The 27768-nt window shown below is 44.6% G+C and overlaps 2 protein-coding genes across 5 annotated transcripts in view; one reads left to right on the forward strand and one right to left on the reverse strand.

Annotated features, from left to right (window-relative positions):
• Positions 1–18151, forward strand: LOC135505089 (MMS19 nucleotide excision repair protein homolog). Of its 2 annotated transcripts, none has more exons than XM_064924164.1 (31): positions 1–458; positions 782–830; positions 945–1045; positions 1143–1228; positions 1366–1440; positions 1566–1635; positions 1741–1869; positions 3388–3449; positions 3850–3936; positions 4165–4239; positions 4339–4416; positions 4552–4690; positions 6796–6950; positions 7248–7314; positions 8255–8380; positions 8618–8699; positions 8972–9069; positions 9197–9358; positions 9844–9999; positions 10227–10320; positions 10634–10736; positions 10866–10943; positions 11152–11278; positions 11370–11476; positions 11850–11906; positions 12035–12221; positions 12351–12433; positions 14818–14982; positions 16488–16547; positions 16665–16765; positions 16961–18151. In XM_064924164.1, the coding sequence occupies exons 1-31, from the start codon at positions 371–373 to the stop codon at positions 16989–16991; spliced, it is 3078 nt and encodes a 1025-aa protein (XP_064780236.1). In that variant the 5' UTR covers positions 1–370; the 3' UTR covers positions 16992–18151. The 2 variants fall into 2 exon arrangements, with proteins under 2 accessions (XP_064780236.1, XP_064780237.1); XM_064924165.1 differs by having other exon boundaries at positions 10869–10943.
• Positions 17690–27768, reverse strand: part of LOC135505091 (palmitoyltransferase ZDHHC16B-like) — a 12502-nt gene continuing 2423 nt past the window's right edge. For 2 of the 3 annotated variants that reach the window (XM_064924167.1, XM_064924166.1), the window contains exons 2-10: positions 26327–26580; positions 25742–25936; positions 25533–25621; positions 25384–25412; positions 25039–25172; positions 22105–22190; positions 20278–20401; positions 20115–20185; positions 17690–20037 (exon numbers count right to left, since the gene is read on the reverse strand). In XM_064924167.1, the coding sequence (XP_064780239.1) occupies positions 19929–20037; positions 20115–20185; positions 20278–20401; positions 22105–22190; positions 25039–25172; positions 25384–25412; positions 25533–25621; positions 25742–25936; positions 26327–26572 (1083 nt within the window). In that variant the 5' untranslated portion in view covers positions 26573–26580 and the 3' untranslated portion in view covers positions 17690–19928. The remainder of the gene's footprint in view (positions 20038–20114; positions 20186–20277; positions 20402–22104; positions 22191–25038; positions 25173–25383; positions 25413–25532; positions 25622–25741; positions 25937–26326; positions 26581–27768) is intronic. The other variant, XM_064924168.1, reaches the window with a different exon arrangement.

A 27768-nucleotide genomic window follows, 5' to 3' on the forward strand; every position in this document is an offset into this window, starting at 1 on the left:
CACGACTTCCTCCAGGGGTGGGGAGCATCCCTTGAACAAATGAAAGTCCTCAACCATGCCAAAACTAACTTTATATACATATTTTTTTTGCAGATGAACGGTCAAATGATAAATAGAAATATAAACATTTCCATATAAAATTTCATTAGAATATGCACATAGCCATGCAATTCCACAACAATGTTATGTATTATTTGGTTAGTAAAGAATGTACAGCTTTAATACATTGCAAAAAAATGTTTTGCACATTTATGCATGGGGTTCAATATCATATTTGATATTATTACTTTTTTTGTGACTGCTCTCAGGGTAATCGCAAGAACTTTCCACGCATGCTCACTTCAGTTTGGTTGAACCAAGGCTGTTCGTGATGGCTGCGGGTAGTGCCTTGCTAGTGGGCTTGGTAGAAGAATTTGTTTCGGGACAACAGGACAGCAAGGCCGCAGACACCGCAACAGGTATTTCAGCCACCTTTCTCTCTGATTTGGTTTTTGAGATGAACGTCATTGAACGATACAGAAATCGCGCGTGACTGGTGGCCCAGCATGACTTCTGGCTAGCATGCTAGCTAGCAGCAGGCCATCAAAACTCTTAACGTTACTTTCTGTGTTTAACCCGTCATTGGTTCAAGTGCATACTACAAAAACGGACAACAACATCCTGTTCAGTAGCTAGACTCTGAACCTACTTCCCTGTCCCCTAAAAGTGTCTGCATGATATATCCTACTCATTGTCCACTTGTCTTTCCTCTGGCTGAATAAATGCATTTTCCTTTGATTAGGACTCAAGGCTGGACAGTTTACAATACTACAGTTGGTTGAAGCGTTGGGGTAATGTTTAAGTTACATTAATCATTATTGTCCCAGTCACTATCATTGTCATCAACTTCAATGTCATGCCGTTTCAGCCAACACTAACACGCTGACCATCTTGTCTCTGTGCAGCTTGCATCTGGCCAGCTCTCAGCCCCAGACCCGAGCCCGTGGTGTCCAGCTCCTCTCCAATGTCCTGCAGCAGTGCCATGGAGACCTCACAGAGAGAGAAGGTAAACAGCACTATAACACATCTGTGTCGTTTTGGTTTGTGGGTGCTATATGTCCTGTCATTGGCTATCGATTATCGTCTATTTGTTTTGCCCTCAGTGGACGTCCTTCTAGCGTTTTATGAGAACAGACTCAAGGACCACTATGTCATCACACCACATGTCTTAAAGGGGATGGAAGCGCTGGTAAGTCTCAGTCTTAGTAGCCTGATGTTAAGTTTGACGTGAATGTTAGATAGAAATGTGAATATTGTCAAACGTGAACTGACAGACAAGAGTATATCTGGCCTATTCCTGACCAACGTTTTGAAATACCCTCTCAGACGAAATGCTCAGTGTTGCCGCCTGGGTCTGCGGTGTCCATTCTGAAATCACTCTTCCAGGACGTTCATGTGCAGGTGAGCACATCCAACCTGCCCTGTCAAGTGTCAACTCTCCTAAATAATTAGCATACAGAGAGAGCCTCTATGTTTCTTATACTGCATTACCCCTGACCCTGTTTCTGCTTTCTGTGTCACCACAGTCCCTGATGCTGGTGGAGCGGTCATGTGTTTACAACATCCTTACCCAGCTTATGGAATCCAGGGAGTCAGGTAAGAGCTGAGGTAGAGTGGTAGCTATCATGGAGAAACCAGCATGCTCTGTATGTTGCTTATCTGCATGTTGTTGAATTGATGGACCACTTTCCCATCCCACAGAGCTGAAGGGCCTGGGTGCAGACTTTGTCTTTGGGTTTGTCCAGTCAGTGGATGGGGAGAGGGACCCACGCAATCTTCTCCTGGCCTTCCAGATCGCTAGGAAAATCATCCATGGAGGCTATGATCTGGGTGAGAACACACACGTTGTTATTCCAGACTTTACAAACGTGTTTTATGTACCTTTCTAGTTGTGCTGTCGTCTTGTGTTTCAATGTTGCTCAGGTTTACTGGGCATTGAGTGAACTTGTAACACTTTCGTCTTCGTTTAATTGCTTCCTCAGTAATGAGGTGAAGGCAGGTTGTATTCAATCAGGAACAGGGAAATGACATTGCTTGAGGAAATTGATCAGCTGTGTCTTAGGATAACGTGCTCTAACGACAAGCAGGGAAAAAAGACCCTCTAAACGTGTGCGGCACACAGGTGACCAAAACTCACCATCAACACGGTGTCCGGTAACAATAGCGACACGGTGTCCGGTAACAATAGCGACACGGTGTCAGGTTACAATAGCGACACTATTGTCCAATAACAAGGTAACAATAGCGAGGTAACAATAGCGACACGGTGTCAGGTAACAATAGCGACACGGTGTCAGGTAACAATATCGACACGGTGTCCGGTAACAATATCGACACGGTGTCAGGTAACAATATCGACACGGTGTCAGGTAACAATAGCGACACGGTGTCAGGTAACAATAGCGACACGGTGTCAGGTAACAATAGCGACACGGTGTCAGGTAACAATAGCGACACGGTGTCAGGTAACAATAGCGACACGGTGTCAGGTAACAATATCGACACGGTGTCAGGTCAGGTAACAATAGCGACACTGCGTAACACGGTGTCGGTAACAATAGCGACACGGTGTCAGGTAACAATATCGACAATAGCGACACGGTGTCAGGTAACAATAGCGACACGGTGTCAGGTAACAATAGCGACACGGTGTCCGGTAACAATATCGGTGTCAGGTAACAATAGCGGTGTCAGGTAAACAATAGCGACACGGTGTCCGGTAACAATATCGACACGGTGTCCGGTAACAATAGCGACACGGTGTCAGGTAACAATATCAACACAGTGTCAAGGCGTGATATGAACCCTTGACTTTTTGTTGTAGATTAACCATGTCCTGGTTACGAGAAATGAAGCATTGGCTTCTGCTTGTTTAGTCTGTGGTGAGTGACGGATGGACAGAGATTAATTGAAGCTGAGTCATGTTTCGGAAGTGAACATAGTTTAGTCTCGAGTGCTGCTCGTGTTGTTTAGACTACCAGTGTCTTTCTCTCCGGTAAATGAAATTGTATCTGCAAATTGCAGAGATTAGGGTGAGAGCTAGCCATATGGAGCAAAGTTCCCGAGTCACTGGTTTAGATTGCACATCCTGTTCAAGCATTTCTGCTTGTACATGTTGGATGAAACGTATGTCTTGAAGCATACCAACTAAGTATCACTGTGAATGATTTTATAAGGTGATTGCAAAAATATATATATATATATTGCGTGGTGCCGCAACAACATTTTTGTGCGACCAAATCATGGGCTGGTGTCACCAACTGAAAGTGTTAGAGATTTAATACATGTATTATCTAACGATTCCTCAATCCGTAGATGCTAATATTATGTCTGTGTTTCTTTATTCAGGTAAATTCACAGAGGAGCTGTTTGAAGTTACATCCTGCTATTTCCCCATAGACTTCAGCCCGGTAAGTGTTTGTTTGTGCAGCTGTTGTGGACTTAGACCCGCCAGATGAACCTACCCAGGAGACAATGCGTATGTGACTCGCTGTCCTGTGTGCTCTGATACCTGAGCCGTGTGACACCGACTAGCATCTGGCAGAGGATTATAGGAAACGGATAAGCCCCGAGTCTAAACACTTTGACAGACAGCTTGTATTATTCCTTTTTTTAAATTCAGATTGAGCTTGATAGTGGAGATCACTCAGAACAGTACTTGATGAACATTCATTTTTAAGAGTTAAGAGTATTAAGGAAGGTCTTTTGATGAGCTGGAACTAAGTTCATTCAATAAATACAAACAGAATGTTAGTTGTTCCGTGTTTTGAAATGGTTGACATCCATGGCTGTCTCTGTGTCGCCACCCAGCCACCCAATGACCCCCACGGCATCACCCAGGAAGAGCTGATCCTCGCCCTGAGGGCCGTGCTCACTGGAACACCACGCTTTGCAGAGGTGGGAAGACGTACTGTCCTGCACACTACACACAATGCGTCGTCTCTTCCCACATCTGCCGTGTCTGGCAGAGCGAGACCACACAACATATGGCCTTTTAGAATGTTTAAAGGACATCAGATATAGTCTTTGTGTATGGTTGTATGTTTGTGAGAGACAGAAAGTGAACAAATGAAAGCGTTTAGGTGTGTGTGTAGTCATGATTTGTTGATTGTCTCGCTTCAACAGTTCCTGCTGCCGCTGATCATTGAGAAGCTGGACTCAGATGTTCAGAGTGCCAAGGTGGACTCCCTGCAGACTCTGGTAAGACCATGTTTGTCACCTCAGACCATCTTTGTGGTTTATATATGAAGTAAATGGCATTCATGTCTTAATGAGCTGTGTTTCATCCTCGTGTTGCAGACTGCCTGTGCTTCTGTGTATGAACATAAAGAGCTAGCCGAATTCCTACCAGGCCTTTGGGCCTCGCTGCGCAGGGAGGTGCGTTTCAATGAAACCTGGGGGGCTGGCAACATCGAAAATTACTATTAGAATTGTGTGAAAGTGTCTCGAACAGTACACAAGGCATCTTGATAGTCTGAATGGAGAGTTTGATTGGCCTCCATCCCTGTGCAGGTGTTCCAGACAGCCAGTGAGAGGGTGGAGTCCGCTGGTCTAGCTGCCCTCGGTGCCCTGACAGCCTGCATCTCCCGCTCCGTCCTCAACTCTGACTCTGAGGACTACCTCGATGTCTTCCTCGACTTGGTCCTCAAAGGTAACCCCTCAAACAAATCTGGTTCTGGGAACAGGAGCCAACTAATGTCGAAGGTGTTTGTCTATTTTGTTATTGTGTGGGGTCAGTGTATTTGGAAATGTGTGAGAGGGAGACGGACTTGGCAGTTGTTCTCCTCAGTGCTTACCACAGGAGAGGTGTTGAGAGGAAAACAGAGTAAACTAGAATGCTATTTGGCCCTAAACAGAGAGTACTCAGTGGCAGAATACCTAACCATTGTGACTGACCCAAAATTAAGGAAATCTTTGACTATGTACTGTGAACATAGCCTTGCTATTGAGAAAGGCCGCCGAAGGCAGACCTGTCTCTCAAGAGAAGACGGGCTATGTGCACACTGCCCACAAAATGAGGTGGAAACTGAGCTGCACTTCCTAACCTCCTGCCAAATGTATGACTATATTAGAGAGACAGATTTCCCTCAGATTACACAGACCCAGAAAGAATTTTAACAAATCCAATTTTGATAAACTCCCATATCTATTGGGTGAAATACCACAGTGTGCCATCACAGCAGCAACATTTGTGACCTCTTGCCCCAAGAAAATGGCAACCTGTGAAGAACAAACACCATTGTAAATATAGGTTATACTTACGTTTTTTTATTTTTCTATTTGCACATCATTACAACACTGTAAATATACATAATAACATTTGAAATGTCTTTATTCTTTTGGAACTTTTGTGCGTTTTAATGTCAACTTTTTTGTTTATTTCACTTTTTGTTTACTATCTATTTCACTTGCATTGGCAATGTCAACGTATGTTTCCCATATCAATAAAGCCCCTTAAATTGAAACCTTTTTAAAATTGAGAGAGCAAGGTGGGGGAGATGAGAGACATCTCCACAGTGGCAGCTTGGCAACAGATGATGGCAAATAAATCTCCGGCTCCTTGCTACCTGTCTGCTCTCGATGCTTACTCGCAACCTTCCACCTTCGACTCACCACACTGTGCGTTATTTACACCCAGATAGGTTTAGGTATACACACTTCATATAATCCAGCTCAATGTCCTGATACCTAGACTATGTGGATGTCTATAAGTACCTAGGTGTCTGGCTAGACTGCAAACTCTCCTTCCAGACTCATATCAAACATCTCCAATCCAAAATCAAATCTAGAGTCGGCTTTCTATTTCGCAACAAAGCCTCCTTCACTCACGCCGCAAAACTTACCCTCGTAAAACTGACTAGCCTACCGATCCTCGACTTCGGCGACGTCATCTACAAAATAGCTTCCAATACTCTACTCGGCAAACTGGATGCAGTTTATCACAGTGCCATCCGTTTTGTTACTAAAGCACCTTATACCACCCACCACTGCGACCTGTAAGCTCTAGTCGGCTGGCTCTCGCTACATGTTCGTCGCCAGACCCACTGGCTCCAGGTCATCTACAAGTCTATGCTAGGGAAAGCTTCGCCTTATCTCAGTTCACTGGTCACGATGGCAACACCCACCCGTAGCACGCGCTCCAGCAGGTGTATCTCACTGATCATCCCTAAAGCCAAAACCTCATTTGGCCACCTTTCCTTCCAGTTCTCTGCTGCCTGCGACTGGAACAAATTGCAAAAATCTCTGAAGTTGGAGACTTTTATCTCCCTCAGCAGATGTTTAAAGTTGGTATCTGAGCAGCTAACCGATCGCTGCAGCTGTACATAGTCCATCGGTATATAGCCCACCCAATTTACCTACCTCATCCCCATACTGTTTTTATTTTATTTACTTTTCTGCTCTTTTGCACACCAGTATCTCTACCTGCACATGTTCATCTGATCATTTATCACTCCAGTGTTAATCTGCTAAATTGTAATTTCACTCCTATGGCCTATTTATTGCCTACCTCTTCATGCCTTTTACACACAATGTATATAGATTCTTTTTTTCCCTACTATGTTATTGACTTGTTTATTATTTATTCCATGTGTAACTCTGTGTTGTCTGTTCACACTGCTATGCTTTATCTTGGCCAGGTCGCAGTTGCAAATAAGAACTTTTTCTCAACTAGCCTACCTGGTTAAATAAAGGTGAATTAAAAAATAAAATACACGCGCCATCACCAATGTACCAACCCAGCCTAATGTTTTGTAGACTGTCAGCACCACCTGTGTGAGCCGGACCTGAAGCTGGTGTGGCCCAGCGCCAAGCTGCTGCAGGCCACCTCTACCGCCTCCTACAGGGCGAGCCACAGAGTTGCAGCCGCCATCATGCCGTCCCTCATAGAACAATACAACAGCCGAACACAAGTGAGTCACACCAGCCAGCTAGGTCGTTACATTTCCGTCAGTGTTGACGCTCGTCTCCCATTCTTGACTGTTGGTAATGATTTGAGTCAGTTCCGCGAGTCAGATTTCTCACATTGTGTGTTTTGCTGGCTTCCCACATAGTCAAAATCACAGTGTTACTGCATTGTAAGTTATGGCCTTTTGCTGACCCAATATTGCCACAGGACATGTAGGCGGCCCAGCCTGTTGTAAGTATCTTGGTTCTGGCTTGGTTCCTACAGAAATCTTAAATATCTGTCTGTGTCCTCCCCCATGTAGTGTGCTCAGCGGCGCACCCTACTGGAGGTGTTACAGGGCTTCGTCCAGCCAGCGAAGTCTTCAGAGGGTAAGTGTAACGTTCATTACTGTCCCGCTCTCTGTGCCACGTTCATTAAGAGCCATGCGTCAGTCCAGGTAACATAATAAAATAATCTCTATCAAAACCTGTCTGACATGTCTTTTTTGTTGTTGTTGCATGGGCTAACTCTCAATCTGCCACATCCTCCTATGTTGGCCTTGCGCATCTGCGGTGGAAGGCGGCCGAGCTACAGCAGTGTTTGTCAGCCCATGAGAAATTGGTCTTCTCACGAAAACGTCTGTAATGATGGTGTTCTCTGTTTTGCTCTACGAGCCCCACAGCATGGGACTCGTTTAAAGTCAGTAACTCTGATGTGCCAATTTCTGTCTGTAATTTATGGCCTTTAGTTTGAGCTACAAAGTAATTTGACTACACTATGGAAAGGGGTGACTCGTACAAACACGATGGTTTTCTTCATTTTGCTCTGACCCCACAAGTGTCCCTGAACTCGTCAGACTATTACCCATACAAACCAATGGAAGTACGCAGGTAGTTCTGTGGGTTAAATATTTTGTCATCGCCGCCCCCACCCCCCAAACGGCTTAGCCTTTTAGAGATTTAATGTCCCCTGTTCCTCCTTTCAAGTTCTGCCTCTGTATCTAAACAAGTGATTTACACTGCTTCATTTCAGGGCTCCATTTGGAAGATTATTTGAAGCAGAACGCCGTTAGAACTTGCCCAAGCATAATAACAATTCATGCTTTAGGAATGATGAAAATATCCAGCCATCTCTACTGTACAATAACTCAGTCCCTCATGAACTGTTCCCTCCTGGTTTGTGTGATATGTGGCGGTGTGAATTATTCTATTAACCTTTTCCCACCACTCTCACACCTCTCCTTCTCTCCCTTTTCTCTCTTCCTCCCTTTCTCCTTCCCTACTTTCTTTGTCCCTCTCTCTCCCCCCTCATCCTCTCTCCTCTCGCCAGATGAGAGTGTGCTGTTGGACTTCAGGCAGTCTCTTTGCAGTATAGTGTTCTCTGCTCTGTCTGAGAACAGTGCTGGGCTCCAGATCACATCACTGCGTGTGCTCACTGCCCTGAGCCAACAGACAGGTGAGACTCCTGACCTCGCAATCCCTCTTCCAATTAACATATACCTGACCAACACATTTGAGACCCTTTGAGCTCATCTCACTGCTACACAGGATTGAATTGAAGTCAGAATGAGTCTTTGTTCACATGCTGTTCAGCTTGTGGGATAGAGAATACATTTAATTGGCCATTCACATTGTGCTACATCTCCCCTTACTATGCTGAGACGTATCGGTTGACCTCTCACCTCTCTCCTAGTCCTACTATTAGAGTCAGATGTGGAGCTGGCTGTTGACCACCTCACCAGGCTCATCCTGGAGGAGGAAGATGCTAAAGTCAGGTTAGTACCTGTTTTCAGTTCTTCTGGGAGGGCAATCAGAAGTCGGTGGCCACGTTTACACAGGCAGCCCACTTCTGATCTTTTTTATTTCACTAATTGGTATTTTGACCAATCAGATAAGCGCTGATAAAGATCTGATGTGATTGGTCAAAGGCCAGTTAGTGAAAAATAACCCATCTGAATTGGGCTGCCTGTGTAAACACAACCTATGTGTGCCTAATCAATTAACACAAGGGTTTGGTTCTTCTCTCTGCCTCTCCCTGTGTGTCCAGCCTGGCTGTGGTTGAGTGTGCAGGGGCTCTGGCTGGTCTGCATCCTCTAGCCTTCATCTCTAAGTTGGTTCCACGGCTGAAGGGGGAGATCTTCTCAGGTGGGTTAGGGTCAAAGGTCAAAACAAAATAATGTAAACAAAGGTCTTTATCATTACGTTCCTTCAATGACATCATTCCAACCGGAGGAGGGTTACTGAACTGAACCCTTTCCTGTCCTGTTCCCAGAATCCATGGCACAAGGTGACTGCGCCACGCCGTCCCAGGAACATTCCCAGCAGGCCGTGCGTCAGCGGTGTTTGACGGCGCTGGCTGCGGTGTCGTCCCGGCCCAGTGTGGTTCAGGAGAGCACACCTGTCCTGCTACAGGTTCTCACCTCCTCACACACTGGTATGTGTCACTACCACACACTCTTCTGTCTTTGTATAGGTAGACCTTTTCTAAATATGTCTTATGTTTCGTTGTATAGGTAAACTCCCCTATCTCTCTGTTAAAGCTGCAATATGTTAACGTTTTGGGCGACCTGACCAAATTCACATAGAAATGTGAGCTATAGATACGTTATTCTCATTGAAAGCAAGTCTAAGAAGTGGCAGATCTCATCTATGTGCACTATTTCAATGCTTCCCATTTCCTTTTTGAAATTTACTTTTGGTTTTGTACACCAGCTTCAAATAGCTGAAAAACATCATTTTTGTGGTGGTTGAAAATATATTTCCCAGCAGTTTAGATGGTACAATGGTTCCCTACACTATACATTGCTTGAACTATTAGAATTCTATCAACCAGGAAATGGCGGAGCAATTTCTGCATATTGCACCTTTTTGTATAAGTAGACTCTGATGACAATGAAGATGTAATATCACCCCCAACAGGCACTGGCTTATTTTCATTGGAGGAGGTCATCTCTGTGTGCCACAATCTGCAAAGGATAGCAGAGCATGCCCAGGACACTGAAGAGACCGGCCATGTCTTCCATGACATCATCATTCCGCGCCTGCTCGGACTGGCCTTGCAGGCAGCTATGCGGGGTGAGAATATTCTGTCCAACTAATGGATTCAGGCCTCTGCAACACATTGTAATGTTTGAATTAATGTAACCTTTATTGAACCAGGAAGTCCCTTGAGATAAGGAATCTCTTGTTCAATGGAGAGCTGTTCTGAAAATGAGTAGGTGTGTTTTGGCAAACCTATGCAAATTAAATGCAGAAGACCACTCTTTTTGACTGTTTTTTTCTGCTCTGTTTTATATGTGAAGGGTCCTCAGACCATCCGAGTCCTTTAGTGGAGGAGTCTGTCCTATCAGCCATGGTACCAGTCATCAGCACCACCTGTGCCCGACTACAGTCCCAGTGAGTTGGCATCACTGAGAGAGCCAGCCACCCAGTCAGACGAGAGACACACACACACACACATAATTGATGACGGCACATGTAATATGTCATATGTAAATATGTTGGCTTGGTGCAACCACTAGGGTTGTAAAACTCTAGGAACTTTTAATACATTCCTTGGTTTTCCCCAAACTCCTGGTTGGAGGATTCCCAGATTCAGGAGGAAACAGGCAGGAAATCCAGATTCCTACAACCAGGATTTCTGGAAAACAATGGGAGTTTATTGAAAGTTCCCGGAATTTTGTAAACCTAAGCTCTGCTGTGTCACCAGACTGGCAGGCCAAACAGCCACGCGGGCGGTGTCCCTCTTCCTGGATGGTGACATGTCCTTCCTGCCAGAGAATGCCTTCCCCTCCCAGATCCAGCTCCTGAAGGTCAGGGTTCAATGCTAAAGACACCCAGACATCTCCTTTATCAAAATACACTACTACTGAGGATACTCAAGGGACAGGATGCATGCTGTCTATTTATTGAATGGGTTGTCCTTTGACCTTGTCCTCCAGAAGCAGGCAGGTGACTCCTGGAGCCAGTCCCAGATGGTGTGTCTTCTCATGGGTTGTGTGTGCTCACTGCCACGGAGTGTAAGAACGCCCTAAAATGTCTACTACTCATCACAGGGCCTCAAAACCACACTCTAACCGTTTTTGTACTGTTAAATGTTCATACAATGGATACGGGTTTAATGCGTTACGCCGGATACTCGTGTGTTGCATTCTTAAGATATCCTGACATTGAATGGCTTAATTTAGCCCGTTATCATTGACCCGACTGACCGTGTGTCCTGGACAGGTGGAGGTTCCACAGATTGACAGGCTACTGTTAGAACTGGAGGAGCTGAGCTGTACCTGTGGCCATCCCTTCTCCTACACCTCAGCTGCCAAGTGCTACGCTGGGCTGGTCAACAAGCGGCCTGCAGGTGAGTCCTCCAGTCCTGTCCTTGATCTGAATGAGGATTGGTCAAGTGAATGTTGGTGAGACGGTATATTTAATGTTGTGTGTTTCTACAGGAGAAGCCCTGGACTCTCTGATAGACGGGACGTTAAAGAGGATCTCCACTGAGCTGGACTGTGCGTCCTCCTCGGTCCGAACGCAGGCGTTCACGCTGCTGCTCTGGGTTAGTATATTTTATCCGTTTACATCAGTTTCTATGATTTCCATGTTCTCTTTTATTCTCCGTTCCCCTCAGCCCATACTTAGCTTACTGAACTCCCCACACTACGACCCCCTCCCGTGTCTCTAGACTAGGGGTCTCTGATACTCCTACGACCCCCCCCCTTGTGTCTCCAGATTAGGGATCTCTGATACCCCTACGCCCCCCCTTGTCTCTAGACTGGGGATCTCTGATACTCCTACGATCCCCCGTGTGTCTCTAGACTAGGGCTCTCTGATAGTCCTACGACCTCCTCTCCTTTAGGGTGAATGGTGACTTGCCAATTGTATGGTTTTCTGTCCATTCATGAAGTTGTGAATGGCTTTCTTGTCTTTAGGTGGCCAAGGCTCTCCTTCTCCGCTACCACCCTCTGTCCACAGCCCTGACTGACAAGGTAAAGGACAGGAGTCCTCTGTCCTCCTACACAGTCTGTCATTTAATTGTTTTGTCTCTTCTCCCCTAGGAAAATATCTATACCTCAGTAACCTCACACACACAGAAATAACCCTGTGTCGTTCTCAGCTTTTCTCCCTGCTCAGTGACTCAGAACTGGGTTCGTTAGCTGCCGATGGATTCTCTCTCTTGATGAGCGACTCGCCGGACGTCCTCAATCGCGGTTGCAATGCCGACGTACGCATCATGTACCGCCAGCGCTTCTTCACCGAGAACTCGGCCAAGCTTGTCCAGGGCTTTAACTCTGCAGCCCAAGGTACCGGAAATGGACACATTTTCAATGCACTACAGATACTGGCCACGTGTTGAAACTTGTTAACCAGTTTGTGAGAGTCCTGTTCATTGTACCGATTCTTAACTTTCCCTTCCTTCTCTCCCTCTACAGAGAAGAAGTCTGGCTACCTGAAGGCACTGTCTCACATAGTGAACTACCTACCCAGACAGGTTCAGCTCACTGAGCTACCAGCAGTAAGTAGAGAGGACCAGTGAAACAGTATAGATAAGTGCCAGACAAGGGAGCAACTTAAATGTATTTTTTCCATGAATATATTCCTTAAATCTGAAATCTAAAACACATATCTGAGAGGGGTGTGGTATATCGCCAATATACCAAAGCTAAGGGGTTGTTCTTAGGCACAACACGAGGTGACTGGATACAACCCGTAGCGATGGATATTGGCCACAAACCCCCAAGGTGCCTTATTGCTATTATAAACTGGTTACCAACGTAATTAGAACAGTAAAAATAAATGTCATACCAGTGGTCTGATATACCACTGCTTTTAGCCAATCAGCATTCAGGGCTCAAAGCACCCCGTTTATAAAATTCTTATTTTATACATCTGTGATGAGCATTATATCCCACTATGGTACTGTTACAGTGCCTTCAGAAAGTATTCACACCCGTTGACTTTTTCTACATTTTGCTGTGTTACAGCCTGAATTTAAAATGGATTACATTACAATGTGTCAGTGATCTACACCCAATAATGTCAAAGTTGGAATTTTTTTATGATTTTTATTTTTTTAAAGCTGAAATGTCTGGAGTCGATAAGAATTCAACCCCTTTATGGCAAGCCATACATTCAGAAGTAAAGATTTGCTTATTAACAACTCCCATAATAAGTTGCATGGACTCTGTGCAATAATTGGGGTTAACATGATTTTTGAATGACTACCCCATATCTGTACCCCACACATACAGATAATTGTAAGGTCCCTCAGTCAAGCAAAATGATGTCACCATTGCCCTTGAATCTAAGCAATGTTGTGCTGTTATTTTTATTGACTCTGCTGACCATTCCATTCTTGCAGGCCGGCTAAGGAGTATTGGTGTCTGATGGGTCTTTGGCCTGGTTTGCTAACTACCTCTCTCAAAGAGTGCAGAACATCTGCTGTCTCAGCCACTGCCTGTAACCAATTAAGTACCCCAAGGCTCGATCCTCGGCCCCACACGCTTCCCAATTTACATCAACAACAAAGCTCAGGCAGTAGGAAGCTCTCATCTATTTATATGCAGATGAGTCAGCTGGCCCCTCCCTGGATTTTGTGTTCAATGCTCAACAACAAACCTTTCTTAGCCCTTAACCCGAGTGGCACAGTGGTCTAAGGCACTGCGTCTCAGTGCTAGAGGCATCACTACAGACCCTGTTTCGATCCCAGGCTGTATCACAACCTGCTGTGATCGGGAGTCTCATAGGGCGGCACACAATTGGCCCAGCGTTGTCTCGGTTAGGAGACGGTAGGTAAACCCTCCCCTTTTGGCCCTCCAAAAAATACAACACTCGTGAACTTCCAAAACAAAGGTCATGTGGTTTGGTAAGAAGAATGCCCCTACTTGTGCGATTACTACCTCTGAGTGTTTAGAGCTTGAGGTAGTCACCTCATGCAAGTACTTTGGAGTATGGCTAGACGGAACACTGGCTTTCTCTCAGCACATATCAAAAGCTGCAGGCTGAAGTTAAATCTACACTTGGTTTCCTCTATTGCAATCGCTCCTCTTTCACCCCAGCTGTCAAACTAACCCTGATTCAGATGACCTTCCTACTCATGCTATATTACTGAGACATACTTTATAGATCGGCAGGTAAGGGTGCTCTCGAGTGGCTGGATGTTCTTTACCATTCGGCCATCAGATTTGACACCAATATTTCTTATCGGACACATCATTGCACTCAATACTCCCCCCTATCTGAGATACCTACTGCAGCCCTCATCCTCCACATACAACACCTGTTCTGCCAGTCACATTCTGTTAAAAGGTCCCCAAAGCGCACACATCCCTGGGTCGCTCCTCTTCAGTTCGCTGCAGCCAGCGACTGGAACGAGCTGCAAAACAAACTGGACAGCTTTATCTCCAGCTCTTCATTCAAAGACTCCATCATGGACACTCTTACTGACACTTGTGGCTGCTTCGCGTGATGTGTTGTCTCTACCTTCATGCCTTTGTGCTGTTGTCTGTGCCCAATAATGTTTGTACCATCTTTTGTTCTTCTGCCATGTGGTGTTGCTACCATGTTATGTTGTCTTGTCTGAGGTCTCTATGTAGTGGTGTTTCTTTTCGTGATGTGTGTTTTGTCCTGTTATATTTTTAATCCCAGCCCCTGTCCCCACAGGAGGCCTTTTGGTAGGCCATCATTGTAAATAAGTGTGAACTGACTTGCCTATTTAAATAAGACAAAAAAAAGACCAGGGATATTTTCCAATGCCTCAAAGAAAGACACCCATTGGTAGATGGGTCAAAAATAAATGACTTAAATCCATTTGTCGCATTTTGTAACACATCAAAATGTGTGACTACTTATTGAAGGAACTGTATCTTAAAGATGTTATATTCTTCACTGTTTGGTCAGCTCCTGCCCCTCCTGCTAGAGGCCCTGTCCTGTCCAGACCAGGCGGTGCAGCTGTCCACCCTGTCCTGCCTGCAACCTGTCCTCATGGACCCCCCCTCCGCCCTCATCACTCAGCTGGAGGCGCTAGTAGGCCGCACCCTCACCCTCACCACAAGCCCTGCTATGGTATGTATCATACTTTGTCACTTAGTGTATGTGGACGCCTGCTCGTCAAACATCTCATTTCAATATCATGGGCATTAATATGGAGTTGGTCCCCCCTTTGCTGCTATAACAGCCTCTTCACTCTTCTGGGAAGGCTTTCCATTAGATGTTGGAACATTGCTGGGGGGGGATTGCTTCCATTCAGCCACAAGAGCATAAGTGCGGTCGGGCGATTAGGCCTTCATCCCAAAGGTGTTCTTCCACACCGATCTCAACAAACCATTTCTGAATGGACCTTGCTTTGTGCACGGGGGCATTGTCATGCCGAATTAAGGGCCGTCCACAAACTGTTGCTACAAAGTTGGAAGCACAGAAGCGTCTAGAATGTCATTGTATGCTGTAAGATTACCCTCCACTGGACCTAAGGGGCCTAGCCTGAACCATGAAAAACTGCCCCAGACATTATTCCTCCACCAAACTTTAGTTGGGTCTACGCATTGGGGCAGTCAGCGTTATCCTGGCATCCGCCAAACCCAAATTCATCCATCGGACTGCCAGATGGTGAAGCATGATTCATCACTCCAGAGTCCAATGGCGGCAAGCTTTAAACCACTCCAGCCGACGCACAAACTGTTCTTGTGCTGATGTTGCTTCCAGAGGCAGTGTGGAACTTGGTAGTGAGTGTTGCAACCGAGGGTGGACTATTTTTGCGCTCTTTAACACTAGGCGGTCCCGTTTTACAGTTAACCCGGGCACCTCTAGCAGGGCAAACAGACTTGTTGGAAAGGTGGCAGGCTGTGTCGGTCCATGCTGAAAGTCAATGAGCGCTTCAGTAAGGCCATTTGACTGTCAATGCTTGTCTATGGAGATTGCATGGCTGTGTGCTCAATTTTATACAGCTGTCGGCAAATGGTGTGTGTGAAATAGCCAAATCCACTCATTTTAAGGGGTGTCCACAGGGTATGTTATGAGACACCACACACTGCCAATCAACAGCAGGCAGACAAACACACTATCATTATAAACGTGACATATGCCAATGGGACAAGTATTGAGAAACCTAAATAGGAGTCAGATCTGAGCATCAGGCAGATATGCGTTCTCTCTGTGACATTGGCGTTGTCGCACAGACCCTGTATCTTATTATTCTCATTCCTCTGTGCCAGAGGAAGTTGATTCAGCCGTGTCCCCGCGAGCATTCAATAATATGCCATTTAGTAGACACTTATCCAAAGTGACGTACAGTCATGTGTGGTCCCGGGAATCTAACCCACTATCACTATAACCCACAATACATCTGCAAATGAAATGCTGCTTGACTGTACCGGTGTGGTCTTTAACCTGAAATGCAATTGTCATAAACCGCAGAATGCAACTCAGCGTTTTTGAAATCTGGACTATTCAGTTGCAACATGAACCAAGGTAACCTTGAGTACCATTGTCCCCAATCCCCATACAGTGCTAAAACACTTATCTTCACTCACGAAGGTCGTTTTTTTTTTGTCTCTCTCTCCTTGTCCTCACAGAAAGTGCGGATAGCCTCTCTGCGCTGTATCCATGCCCTCTCCCGCTTTCCAGAACATGAGGTAAGACTCGGTCCTGGACTGCACAGAACCTCTGTCAGCCAACTGGCCACACAGATGGGGCTTTAATAACCGATTCCTATAAATTGGTCATAAACAAACCCACCCTTCCTCTGGCAGATCATGCCTTTCCGTGCGAGGGTGCTGCGTGCCCTGGCTGTGCCCCTGGATGACCTCAAGAGGATGGTGAGGAGTGAGGCGGTGGTGGCACGCAATGAATGGTGAGGCATTAGCTTTCCTCAAACATTCTCACAACTACAAGGGTTAGTCATTTCAATCTTGATGTAACATTGGTGAATCCTGTTCCATTTAACAGACCAGAAGTCAATGACACAAAAGCTTAACAGTGAGAAACAGGTCCTGAATTTCTCTCCATTGTCAATGGAAGTTTATTACAATGTGTGTCTCATGTGAAGGTTCCTACTGGGGAGTCCAGGGGGAAGGTGAGTTTGGCCCCACCATTACGGACTGGTTGTGGGAGGGGACAGAGGGACCGCCTGCTCCTGAGGAATAGGCTTTGGATCCAGGCATGGGACCCTCGTTTTGCCCTTGGAGTCTGGGGCATCTCACCACCACCACCCACGGGGCATCTCACCACCACCACCCACGGGGCATCTCGCCACCACTTCATCTTTTACACGTCCATTTTTTTTGTACTGCTACTCTGACCACCACTGCATGGTGGCGTGGACCTATAGGTGACCGTCCACCATGGAAGGACTCACAGCTGCACTGAAACAAGCTTGGTACAGAGAACCATTTCTAGCTACAATATTATGCCTTGAAATTATAATTTGCAAGTCTAACAGTTGATCTCACCCTGCCAGTTGTGTACGAGAGCTACTGATTTAAGTACATTTGACGTAATTGACCATCTAACCATAGAGGACGAAATTAATGTGTTTAACATCACTCGCGAAGATGCCATTATGAAGAGTCAACATTGTATTCGGTATTGGAAGGATTGATGCGGCTGGCACATGGTAGGCTGCACATTTAATTTCACTAGGCTAACTTTGAAACTCACAAGAACATGCCGAAGATATGTGGACAATATTTAAATGTCTAACTTAAGCTGTCAATAAAACCATTTTTTGTAAATGAATCAGTGCTTTAAAATCAAGAGCTCAATCAAAGAAGCTGGATGAAGTTTCCAAAAACAATCCTTTATCAAATATTAAAACAATACAAGCTAATATCAATCGTAATGATACAGAGAAACAGTTTCTATTGGTCATGTCACAGCAGCCAACCACATGCCCCTCCCGTTACAGGCTGGCCACAAGAAATATCCCGACCATTCTAGGAATTCTAACTGGTGGCCATATTCGAGACCAGCAAGGAGGAAATCTGCAGCTTCCAAGAGTGTATGACCATGTTAAGTGATCTTAATGTTGGTTAAGCCGGGTGTACACTACACACCTTTCAGAATTAACGTCGCTGAGCCTCTCAAATTAAAAACCTCAAGGATCTAACCCATTTTTTTCTAATTCAATTTTCACCTAAAATGACATACCCAAATCTAAACTGCCTGTAGCTCAGGACCTGAAGCAAGGATATGTATATTATTAATTCCTTTGAAAATAAATGTAGGAGAATAACACAGATCTGGTCAAATATTTTTTTTAAACTTTTTTGTATTCTTTGAAATGCAAGAGAAAGACCAATGTATTATTCCAGTTTAGGTGCAATTTAGATTTGCCACTAGATGGCAGTCTCTGCAAAGTTTTAGACTGATCCAATGTGCTTAATTGGTTTGATACATTTTCAAGTACCAAGCTGTGCACTCTCCTCAACAATAGCATGGTATTCTTTCACTAGTAGCTACTGTAAATTGGACATTGCAGTTAGATTAACAAGAATTTAAGCTTTCTGCTCATCACCTTAGCGCAACCATCCCCCGGGGGGAGGACACTGATTCCGTAGAGGTTAAATAACCACTTTCCTGTAGTTGTCTTGCCAACGTAGGGTTGCGCACGAAACGATGTGGCACAGACGGGGGGGTTAAACACTACAAGAGAATTCACTTGTTTGTGAGGATTCTAGATACCACGCTCTCTCGCAAAAACAATATTAGATTTAATGTAGCTACAACGAGCTGTCTCAACAGCCTCAAACGTTTTCAGTCAGACTTTCACGCTGTAGCCAAATTGTATTTGTATGCTATTTTAATATAATTAACCAATGATATCCGGCCACAGCTGTCCATGATTACAGACCTGTGTCTTTTGACACTATATAAAATGAGTCATCTCGCAGTGTTTGTCATTATACCCTGATGAAAACAGCTTGTCTGTCGAAACGTTGGACATAAATAGTTTTGCATCTGAGCTCCTAGAGTGTGCGGCTCTTAAAACTTTCACGCTTGCCATACAGAGTTGAAATATCTAGCCAACATTTTGAATTTAATAACATTGCTTGTGAACTTCCGAGCTGTAACGACTTGACGCTTTGGTTCAAGGGAAGTACAAACGCGTACTAATAGTATTCATGGCTCCAGCACCTACACATTCTGTGTGATGAGAGCTCGCCAGTGAGATGACGTTTTGCATTGGCTATTGCTTATCACCATTCTCAAAACTTGTTGCACATCTCACACTACAAGATCATTGCTGATTTTGTGCCGATAAAGTAAAACCCATGTTTGAAAATATCGATCTCAAAAACTTGACCGGGACAGCTATCGGGACCAAAACCGTGCAGTGTACACGCAGCTTTTTAGTGGAGAAATCAATGTGGGAGGTTGGATAATAGTAGAAAATACATTAAACTGTACTTTGCATTAGTGCCTGACAATTAACAAATAGAAAACAGGTTAAAGATTTAACATAACAAGGCACATAGCAATGTTTTGACAATTCCTAATATTGACAGGGGCACTGCTCAGTAACATGAACACCATAATCTAACTCGAGCCTGAATGGTAATGTTGTTTATGTGATTCTGTCAAAGTCTCCAGACTACTCACCCATAGTTGGACAATGGCCAAGGCATGTGGTTATCTAGCTGAACCGAGCCTTTGGTGGAAAGCTGTTCTTTGGCACTGAAAAAGTCCAAACTGCTTTTTCTGTGACTTCAATACAATTAAAAAGCACACACACTTCACATCAACTTTGGACAACATACCTAACAGTACAAAAACAGTCAGGCCACAAGACAAGTAGACTATTAAAGACAGGACCATGAGTTCACTTCACATGACAGTGACTGGTGGTCCGATTAAGGTCCCTGGACTCATGGGCCACAATCAACACCAAATAGTCAACTCCTCAGAGGCTAAAAGAAGTCTTCTGTCTAGCCCACCATCCAAGGGATAGGGGTATAGCAGTGATTATGGCCCATAAAGTGGAGATGAGAAACTGTCCAGCAGCGAGTAGTGGGAGGTTAGATGGTCATAGGGTCTCTTCTGGTGAGAGCCCGAGGGCATTCCCATATCAGTCCTTCTTCATGGGGAACGTGGCTCGACGGTAGGAGGACTCTGGTCAACCAGTGACTGTGGGAAGAGGAAGACAAACCAACTCTGTAAGAACAATCATGTATGTTTCACAACAGCCTAAAAACAAGGCTTACCTTGTCTCTTCCACACCAAACAAAACTTTCCAATTGTTTATTTTCCCATAGTGGTATGGATTTCGGAACACCTTACAAAAGAGAAACAGGCTTTACTCACTAATTCCGAACTGGTACACCATGTTGATATTTTGGTAAACCCACAGAGTCCAATAAGCCTCACCTTTCCTTTCTCCTTTAAACGTCTGATTTCTTTCTTGTTGATGTGTCTCTCCACACTGGTCTCTCCTCGAGTGATGAGGATAGCATGCCACAGGGTCAGACCTCCCAGAGCAACTGCCACCGAACTGCAGGGTGTACAAACAGTGATCACGACCATCTGTCAATTGTACAGTCGTGGCCAAAAGTTGAATGACAAATATTGAATTTCAAAGTCTGCTGCCTCAGTTTGTATGATGGCAATTTGCATATACTCCAGAATGTTACAAAGAGTGATCAAATTAATTGCAAAGTCCATCTGCCATGCAAATGAACTGAATCCCCCCCTTCCCAAAACATTTCCACTGCATTCAGCCCTGCCACAAAAGGACCAGCTGACATCATGTCAGTGATTCTCTCGTTAACACAGGTGTGAGTGTTGATGAGGACAAGGCTGGAGATCACACTGTCATGCTGATTGAGTTCAAATAACAGACTGGAAGCTTCAAAAGGAGGGTGGTGCTTGGAATCATTGTTCTTCCTCTGTCAACTATGGTTAACTGCAAGGAAACACGTGCAGTCATTGCTTTGCACAAAAAGGGCTTCACAGGCAAGGATATTGCTACCACTAAGATTGCACCTAAATCAACCATTTATCGGATCATCAAGAACTTCACGGAGAGCGGTTCAATTGTTGTGAAGAAGGCTTCAGGGCGCCAAAGAAAGTCCAGCAAGCGCCAGGGCCGTCTCCTAAAGTTGATTCAGCTGCAGGATCGCGGCACCACCAGTACAGAGCTTGCTCAGGAATGGCAGCAGGCAGGTGTGAGTGCATCTTCACACACAGTGAGGCGAAGACTTTGAGGATGGCCTGGTGTCAAGAAGGGCAGCAAAGAAGCCACTTCTCTCCAGGAAAAACATCAGGGACAGACTGATATTCTGCAAAAGGTACAGGGATTAGACTGCTGAGGACTGGGGTAAAGTCATTTTCTCTGATGAATCCTCTTTCCGAATGTTTGGGGCATCCGGAAAAAACTTGTCTGGAGAAGGTGAGCGTGGCCACGACTACCATCAGTCCTGTGTCATGCCCACAGTAAAGCATCCTGAGACCATTCATGTGTGGGGTTGCTTCTCAGCCAAGGGAGTGGGCTCACTCACAATTTTGCCTAAGAACACAGCCATGAATTAAGAATGGTACCAACACATCCTCCGAGAGCAACTTCTCCCAATCATCCAGGAACAGTTTGGTGACGAACAATGCCTTTCCCAGCATGATGGAGCACCTTGCAATGAGGCAAAAGTGATAACTAAGTGGCTTGGGAACAAAACATCAATATTTTGGGTCCATGGCCAGGAAACTCCCCAGATCTTAATCCCATTGAGAACTTGTGGTCAATCCTCAAGAGGCGGGTGGACAAACAAAAACCCACAAATTCTGACAAACTGCAAGCATTGATTATGCAAGAATGGGCTGCCATCAGTCAGGATGTGGCCCAGAAGTTAATTGACAACATGCCAGGGCGGATTGCAGAGGTCTTGAAAAAGAACGGTCAACACTGCAAATATTGACTCTTTGGATCAACTTCACATAATTGTCAATAAAAGCCTGACACTTATGAAATGCTTGTAATTATACTTCAGTATTCCATAGTAACATTGACATATTTAAAGACATCGAGGCAGCAGACTTTGAAAATTAATGTCATTCAAAACTTTTTACCATGACTGTACTGAACACAACTCAAGATGAGGTCTATTTGAGAACACACACAGAACAGCCATAGCAGTTTACCACAAAACAGTTGACTATCTACTATAAAACCCTAAACTTTTAGCGGTTACAAATTTGTCTCACCTTGTCAGCACCCAAATGAAAATGACACCATTGTGGACCATCTTTTCCCTGAAGGAAAACAGTGCTGGTGGGGTCTGATAGTAGCTCTAGAAAGAAAGCAAAACCAAACAATGTAAAGACCCTACATGAAAATCAGTTTAATTGTGGGGCTTGCACAGCAAAAAACCCCAGCTTAAATTTTCAACCTTCTATTTAAGCACACTACTACTCCTACACCGTTTAAGCTAAAAACGCACCTTAAAATGTGTAGAATGGCCTCACTCGAGTTGCAGTTCAATTAGTAAATGTGATACCAATGGGTATTCCACGGGGTTAAACTAGAGCTCGACCGATTATGATTTTTCAACGCCGATACTGATTATTGGAGGACCAAAAAAGCCGATACCGATTAAATCGGCCAGTTTAAAAATATGTATATTTGTAATAATGACAATTACAACAATACGGAATTAACACTTGTGTATAATGAAACATGTTCAATTTCGTTTAAATAATGCAAAAACAAAGTGTTGGAGAAGAACGTAAAAGTGCAATATGTGCTATGTAAGAAAGATAACGTTTCAGTTCCTTGCTCAGAACATGAGAACATATGAAAGCTGGTGGTTACTTTTAACATGAGTCTTCAATATTCCCAGGCAAGAAGTTTTAGGTTGTAGTTATTATAGGACCATTTCCCTCTATACCATTTGTATTTCATTAACCTTTGACTATTGGATGTTCTTATAGGCACTTTAGTATTGCCAGTGTAACAGTATAGCTTCCGTCCCTCTCCTCGCTCCTCCCTGGGCTCGAACCAGCCACACAATGACAACAGCCACCACATCGAAGCAGCGTTACCCATGCAGAGCAAGGGAAACAACCACCCCAAGGTGGTCACACCAGCCTCATCTCGGGAGTTGATAGGTTTGAAGTCATAAATAGCGCAATGCTTGACGCAAAACGAAGAGCTGCTGGCAAAACGCACAAAAGTGCTGTTTGAATGACTGTTTACGCGCCTGCTTCTGCCTACCACCGTTCAGTCAGATACTTGTATGCTTAGTCAGATTATATGCAACACAGGACACGCTAGATAATATCTAGTAATATCATCAACCATGTGGAGTTAACTAGTGATTATGATTGTTTTTTTTATGAGATAAGTTAGCTAGCAACTTACCTTGGCTTACTGCATTTGCATAACAGGCAGTCAGTCTCCTTGTGGAGTGCAACGAGAGAGAGGCAGGTCGTTATTGCGTTGGACTAGTTAACTAAGGTTGCAAGATTGGATCCCCCGTGCTGACAAGGTTAACCCACCGTTCCTAGGCGTCATTGAAAATAAGAACGTGTTCTTAACTGACTTGCCTAGTTAAATAAAGATGAAATAAAGGTGTAAAAAAATAAAAAATCATAAAAATCCGCGCCCAAAAACACAGATTTCCGATTGTTATGAAAACTTGAAATCGGCCCTAATTAAATCGGCCATTCCGATTAAAATCGGTCGACCTCTAGGTTAAACCACCAACCACAAAAAGCCTAATCACAAACAGTAGCTGGGTTAACAAAGGAGCACATCCACAGTCCTCAGAATGCAACTAGTGGCAAATCAGCAAAACTCTAGATGCCAAGTCTGTAGCCAATCATATAGCCAAGGGACCTAGAACTAACTACCAATCACAGGGGACTTTGCCTGGCTTGAGGAGAGAGCTGCAGTCTCACTGGGCACATAGAAGGCCCCATACTACACATTGAGACGATTGCCTAATTGTTGTCAAATGTTGATTGTTAATTGACAGTGGGACCCAGTGTTGCCCAGTGGACCTTTGCAGTCTGTCAATCTGTAGTACTACCCTCTACAAATTAATCTGCAGTTTTAATTTTGGTGAACACACCAGGGCCCGGTTTCCCAAACAGCCTTAAGATGCTTTTGGAAAACCAGGCCCTGTTCTGAGTGCTGTGATTTCAAGAACCTTTTGTACTACATGGCCAGACTGAGAAGCAGTCTGTCGCCTACTCTTATCACTGGCTCCCTCTGTGGCTCCCCATTCACACTGCTAATAGATCAATGTCAATACACACACTGGTTACATCCCAAATCGCACCCTATTCCATATGTAGTGCACTACTTTTGACCAGGGCCCACAATGCTCTTGTCAAAAGTAGTGCACACACACACACACACATATATGGAATAAAATGCCATTTGGGGGACAACAGCCAAATGCAGGAGAGAAGTTAGTGCCATTGACTAGATAAATCAGACCTCATAATAGTGAGAAACTATTGACTAGACTGGTTATGGGTTATCATCATGATACCTCTGTAGCTAGAGAGAATTTATCACACAGCGATGGAAGCATTTTTAAAATCTAAAACAGTGAGGTGTTGCCTAAGAGCCATAGAATCTGTTACTATATAAACTCACATCTTACCATGGTGGACTGGTGTCAAAACAGTAATTGATCTTGATCCCGGAGACTTTAAATTGCATTAGACAAACATCCATGAGCCTTCTCAGTGGACTTGACAAGAAACAAGTGTATTTAATTGCTGTTAATGTTTCATCTGATGTCTTTGATTCCTACATTCCAAAGCTCCCTGGGAGCTCCGTTAGCCAGCTTTACTTGGCTGCTGTTTTTTGCCTGTCTCTTTAGCTAAACTTGCGGCAGCTCAACTTGACATCATGCTCAGAATATATGGCCTTTCGCTTACCTATACGACAAGCCCACGCCTCACCTAGCACATAAGAGAAGGAAAAATGTGGCAAAGACATGCCAGACTATCCAAACAGTCATGAACCAAGCGGCCTCACTCAATCAGGGTGTTTGGTCCACATGTCAATAACAAGGCATGATTTACGCGGAGGGCAGTACTCCGAATACTCTTTGAAAGTCAAAATGTCAAGCCTTCTAGAACCTCTAAGAAGCTGACATTCTTCCGTCTGTTGATCTCCCTCACCTCGACAGCGTTGTAAGCCTCTATGAACATTTCTTTGCTGCTGACGCTGCAGTACATGCAGCCCATGGTCATGTACAGGCAGAAGGAGAAAAAGTAGCGGTGGTTGAAGTGGCCCACACAGTTGTTGAGCCAAGCTGGCGTCACAAGGCAAGTTAAGGTCAAAGTTAATGAGGCAGATCTAACAAAGATTAAAAAAAATTGGAATGCGAGAGATTAATCAATTGAATGACTGTCCCCCCCTTGGGTTTTAACATGTATTAAATTCAAATAAAAAGATTACACAAAAAAAGGAATCTGACAGATGAGATGTTGAAAACTGTTTGTGGGTCTCGATAGAAAGGATACGACAGTGGTGATCCATCTTCAGAATACACCTGGAATGAAAGAAAGTCGCTCATTGTGATTGACTTGCACCATGGACTAGAGCTAACCAGTAGAGGTTTTGTATTTCTTGATGACGTCATCTAACGACTGACAGAGAGTCTTGAACTTACGTATTGCAGATGCTGCAGTGGTGAGTCCTGGCTGGTTTGGGGACGATGCATTTCTTACAGATGGTCACTGACGGTGTATCACTTTTAACCTGAGAAACAAACAAAAAAAAAGGAAATAGAAGACCGTTATTTCACAACCACACCTAAAACTGCCTATTGCCTGTCTTCACAAAACCAATTTTCTGCAGGCATTAGAGCAGGCACCTCACCTGTGGTGGGTGTCCAGGGGAGGTGGTGGTGGCCTTGTAGTAGTGGAAGAGGACCATCATGAGGACCCAGTGGCCATAGGTGAGGTGCCAGATGATCCACAGTAGGGGGTAGGTGTTGAGGATAACAGGCAACAGGCACAGGTAGACAACGACCACCACAGAGCTGGTGAGGGCAATCACCAGGCACACAAATACCTGGGAACAGAGGAGAGGAGGACACGGACAGAGGGAACAACTCATGAGGGAGCGTGAAAGGCGAAAAAACTGTGGGGAAAAAAATGGAAGAGCAAAAAGGTTAATGTAACCAAACATGGGATATTTAAATAACTTTCCTTTTTTAATTAACTACATTAAAACAAACCTATTTGACTGTACATCTACAGACAGGGCAGCAGATAGCCTAGCAGTTAAGAGCGTTGGGCCAGTAACCGAAAGGTTGCTGGTTTGAATTCCCAATCCAACTAGGTGAAAAATCTGTTGACATGCCCTTAAGGCACTTGACCCTAACGGTTCCTGAAAGTTGCTCTGGATAAGAGCATCTGTTAAATGACTCAAATGTATCAGAAAGGTGATCTATTGACTTACCACCCCAAACCAGCGAGTCACAGTGTCCACAATCCAGTAGATGGGTTCAAAGACACAGTCCAGGTAGGTGTCAGAGTTGGTGAGGCTGTTGAAGTAGAGGGAGTTGAGCAGCAGCTTCCAGTAGCTCCACAGCTCTCCTAGCTTCCTCCGGGGCTTGCTGGGGCGCACCCCTCGCTTAGGACACAGCCGGCACCAGTGCAGGCAAAGGCTCATCATCCTGGAGAACTGCCACCTCCAGCTGCGCATGGCCCAGTCTTCCAGAGACACACAACACAGAAGCAGGTGGAAAAACTACTATGACCGGAAAGAAGAACTTGGAATGTACAGTCATTCATATTGCAGATGATGTCATCGGCATCACTCTTTGAGAAATACAACCCACGGTTGAGTGGTAACACTCCCAGCTCGACACATACTGCGACTTCGGAGACCAGGGTTCAATTCCCGCATCCACCCTTCCTAATGTGTTCTTCTCCTCATCAAGATCCTCCATTAATTCTAATCTGTCTGAATAAAACATGTGTACAATACAAAGAGGGTGGAATTCTACTCTCCTTAAAAAATACTTTAGAACTCTCAGTTAAAGGGATACTTCAGGATTTTGGCAATGAGGCCCTTTATTTCCCCAGAGTCAGATGAACTCGTTGATACCATTTTTAAGTCTCTGTGTGCAGTTTGAAGGAAGATGTTAACAAGCTAAATTGCTAACTGCATTAGCTTGCGAAACTACCTCCATCTTCCTTCATACTGGACACAGAGACATAAAGATGGTATTTGCCAAAATCCTGAAGTATCCCTTTAAATGCTTAAACAACAACCAGCTCTCCAAGACCTAGAAAAGCTCATCAAGAGATGTCTGCTCAGCGCAGTCTTCCTCTCCACAGAGCGACGACAAGGCATTAAAGTAATTAAAACCAGGTGAGTGCCGTTTCCAATGGAACCAAACGATGCATGTCCAGAAAATGGGACAGGGCTATCAGGTAATGAGTGTGTCCACTCTCACAAAACTTACAATGTTAATAATTCATTAGAAATACAGTTCTGTGGCCGAGCCTTCTATTGAAAGACCTTGGGTATGCAAAACCAGTAACCTTATAAGACACCAAAAGCCCAAGGATGAATTTCCTAAGAGGGGAATAAGTGGACAGCCATTCGGGGCATCAATTTCATGAAAGTGAGTATTAGTTACACTGATAAGGGGGAAACATTGGTTAGGCTCTCCAGTACACTAAGGCCATACACATTTTGTTAAATGTTTTACAGATGATTATTTTTTGAGTGAGGCGAGTGAACAACAAAACAGAAGTAGACCATCTTGTTAACATACTATAGCAACCTTAGTTCAACATCTAGCGACCAAATATTTTTGCCTTTTGGGAGGCTACATTAGGCAAGGTTTAGCCATAACTAGAGGGGAAGTTGTTTCCCTCTTCACTGGAGGC

This window comes from Oncorhynchus masou, chromosome 18, assembly GCF_036934945.1.
Source record: "Oncorhynchus masou masou isolate Uvic2021 chromosome 18, UVic_Omas_1.1, whole genome shotgun sequence".
NCBI classification, from domain to species: Eukaryota; Metazoa; Chordata; class Actinopteri; order Salmoniformes; family Salmonidae; genus Oncorhynchus; species Oncorhynchus masou.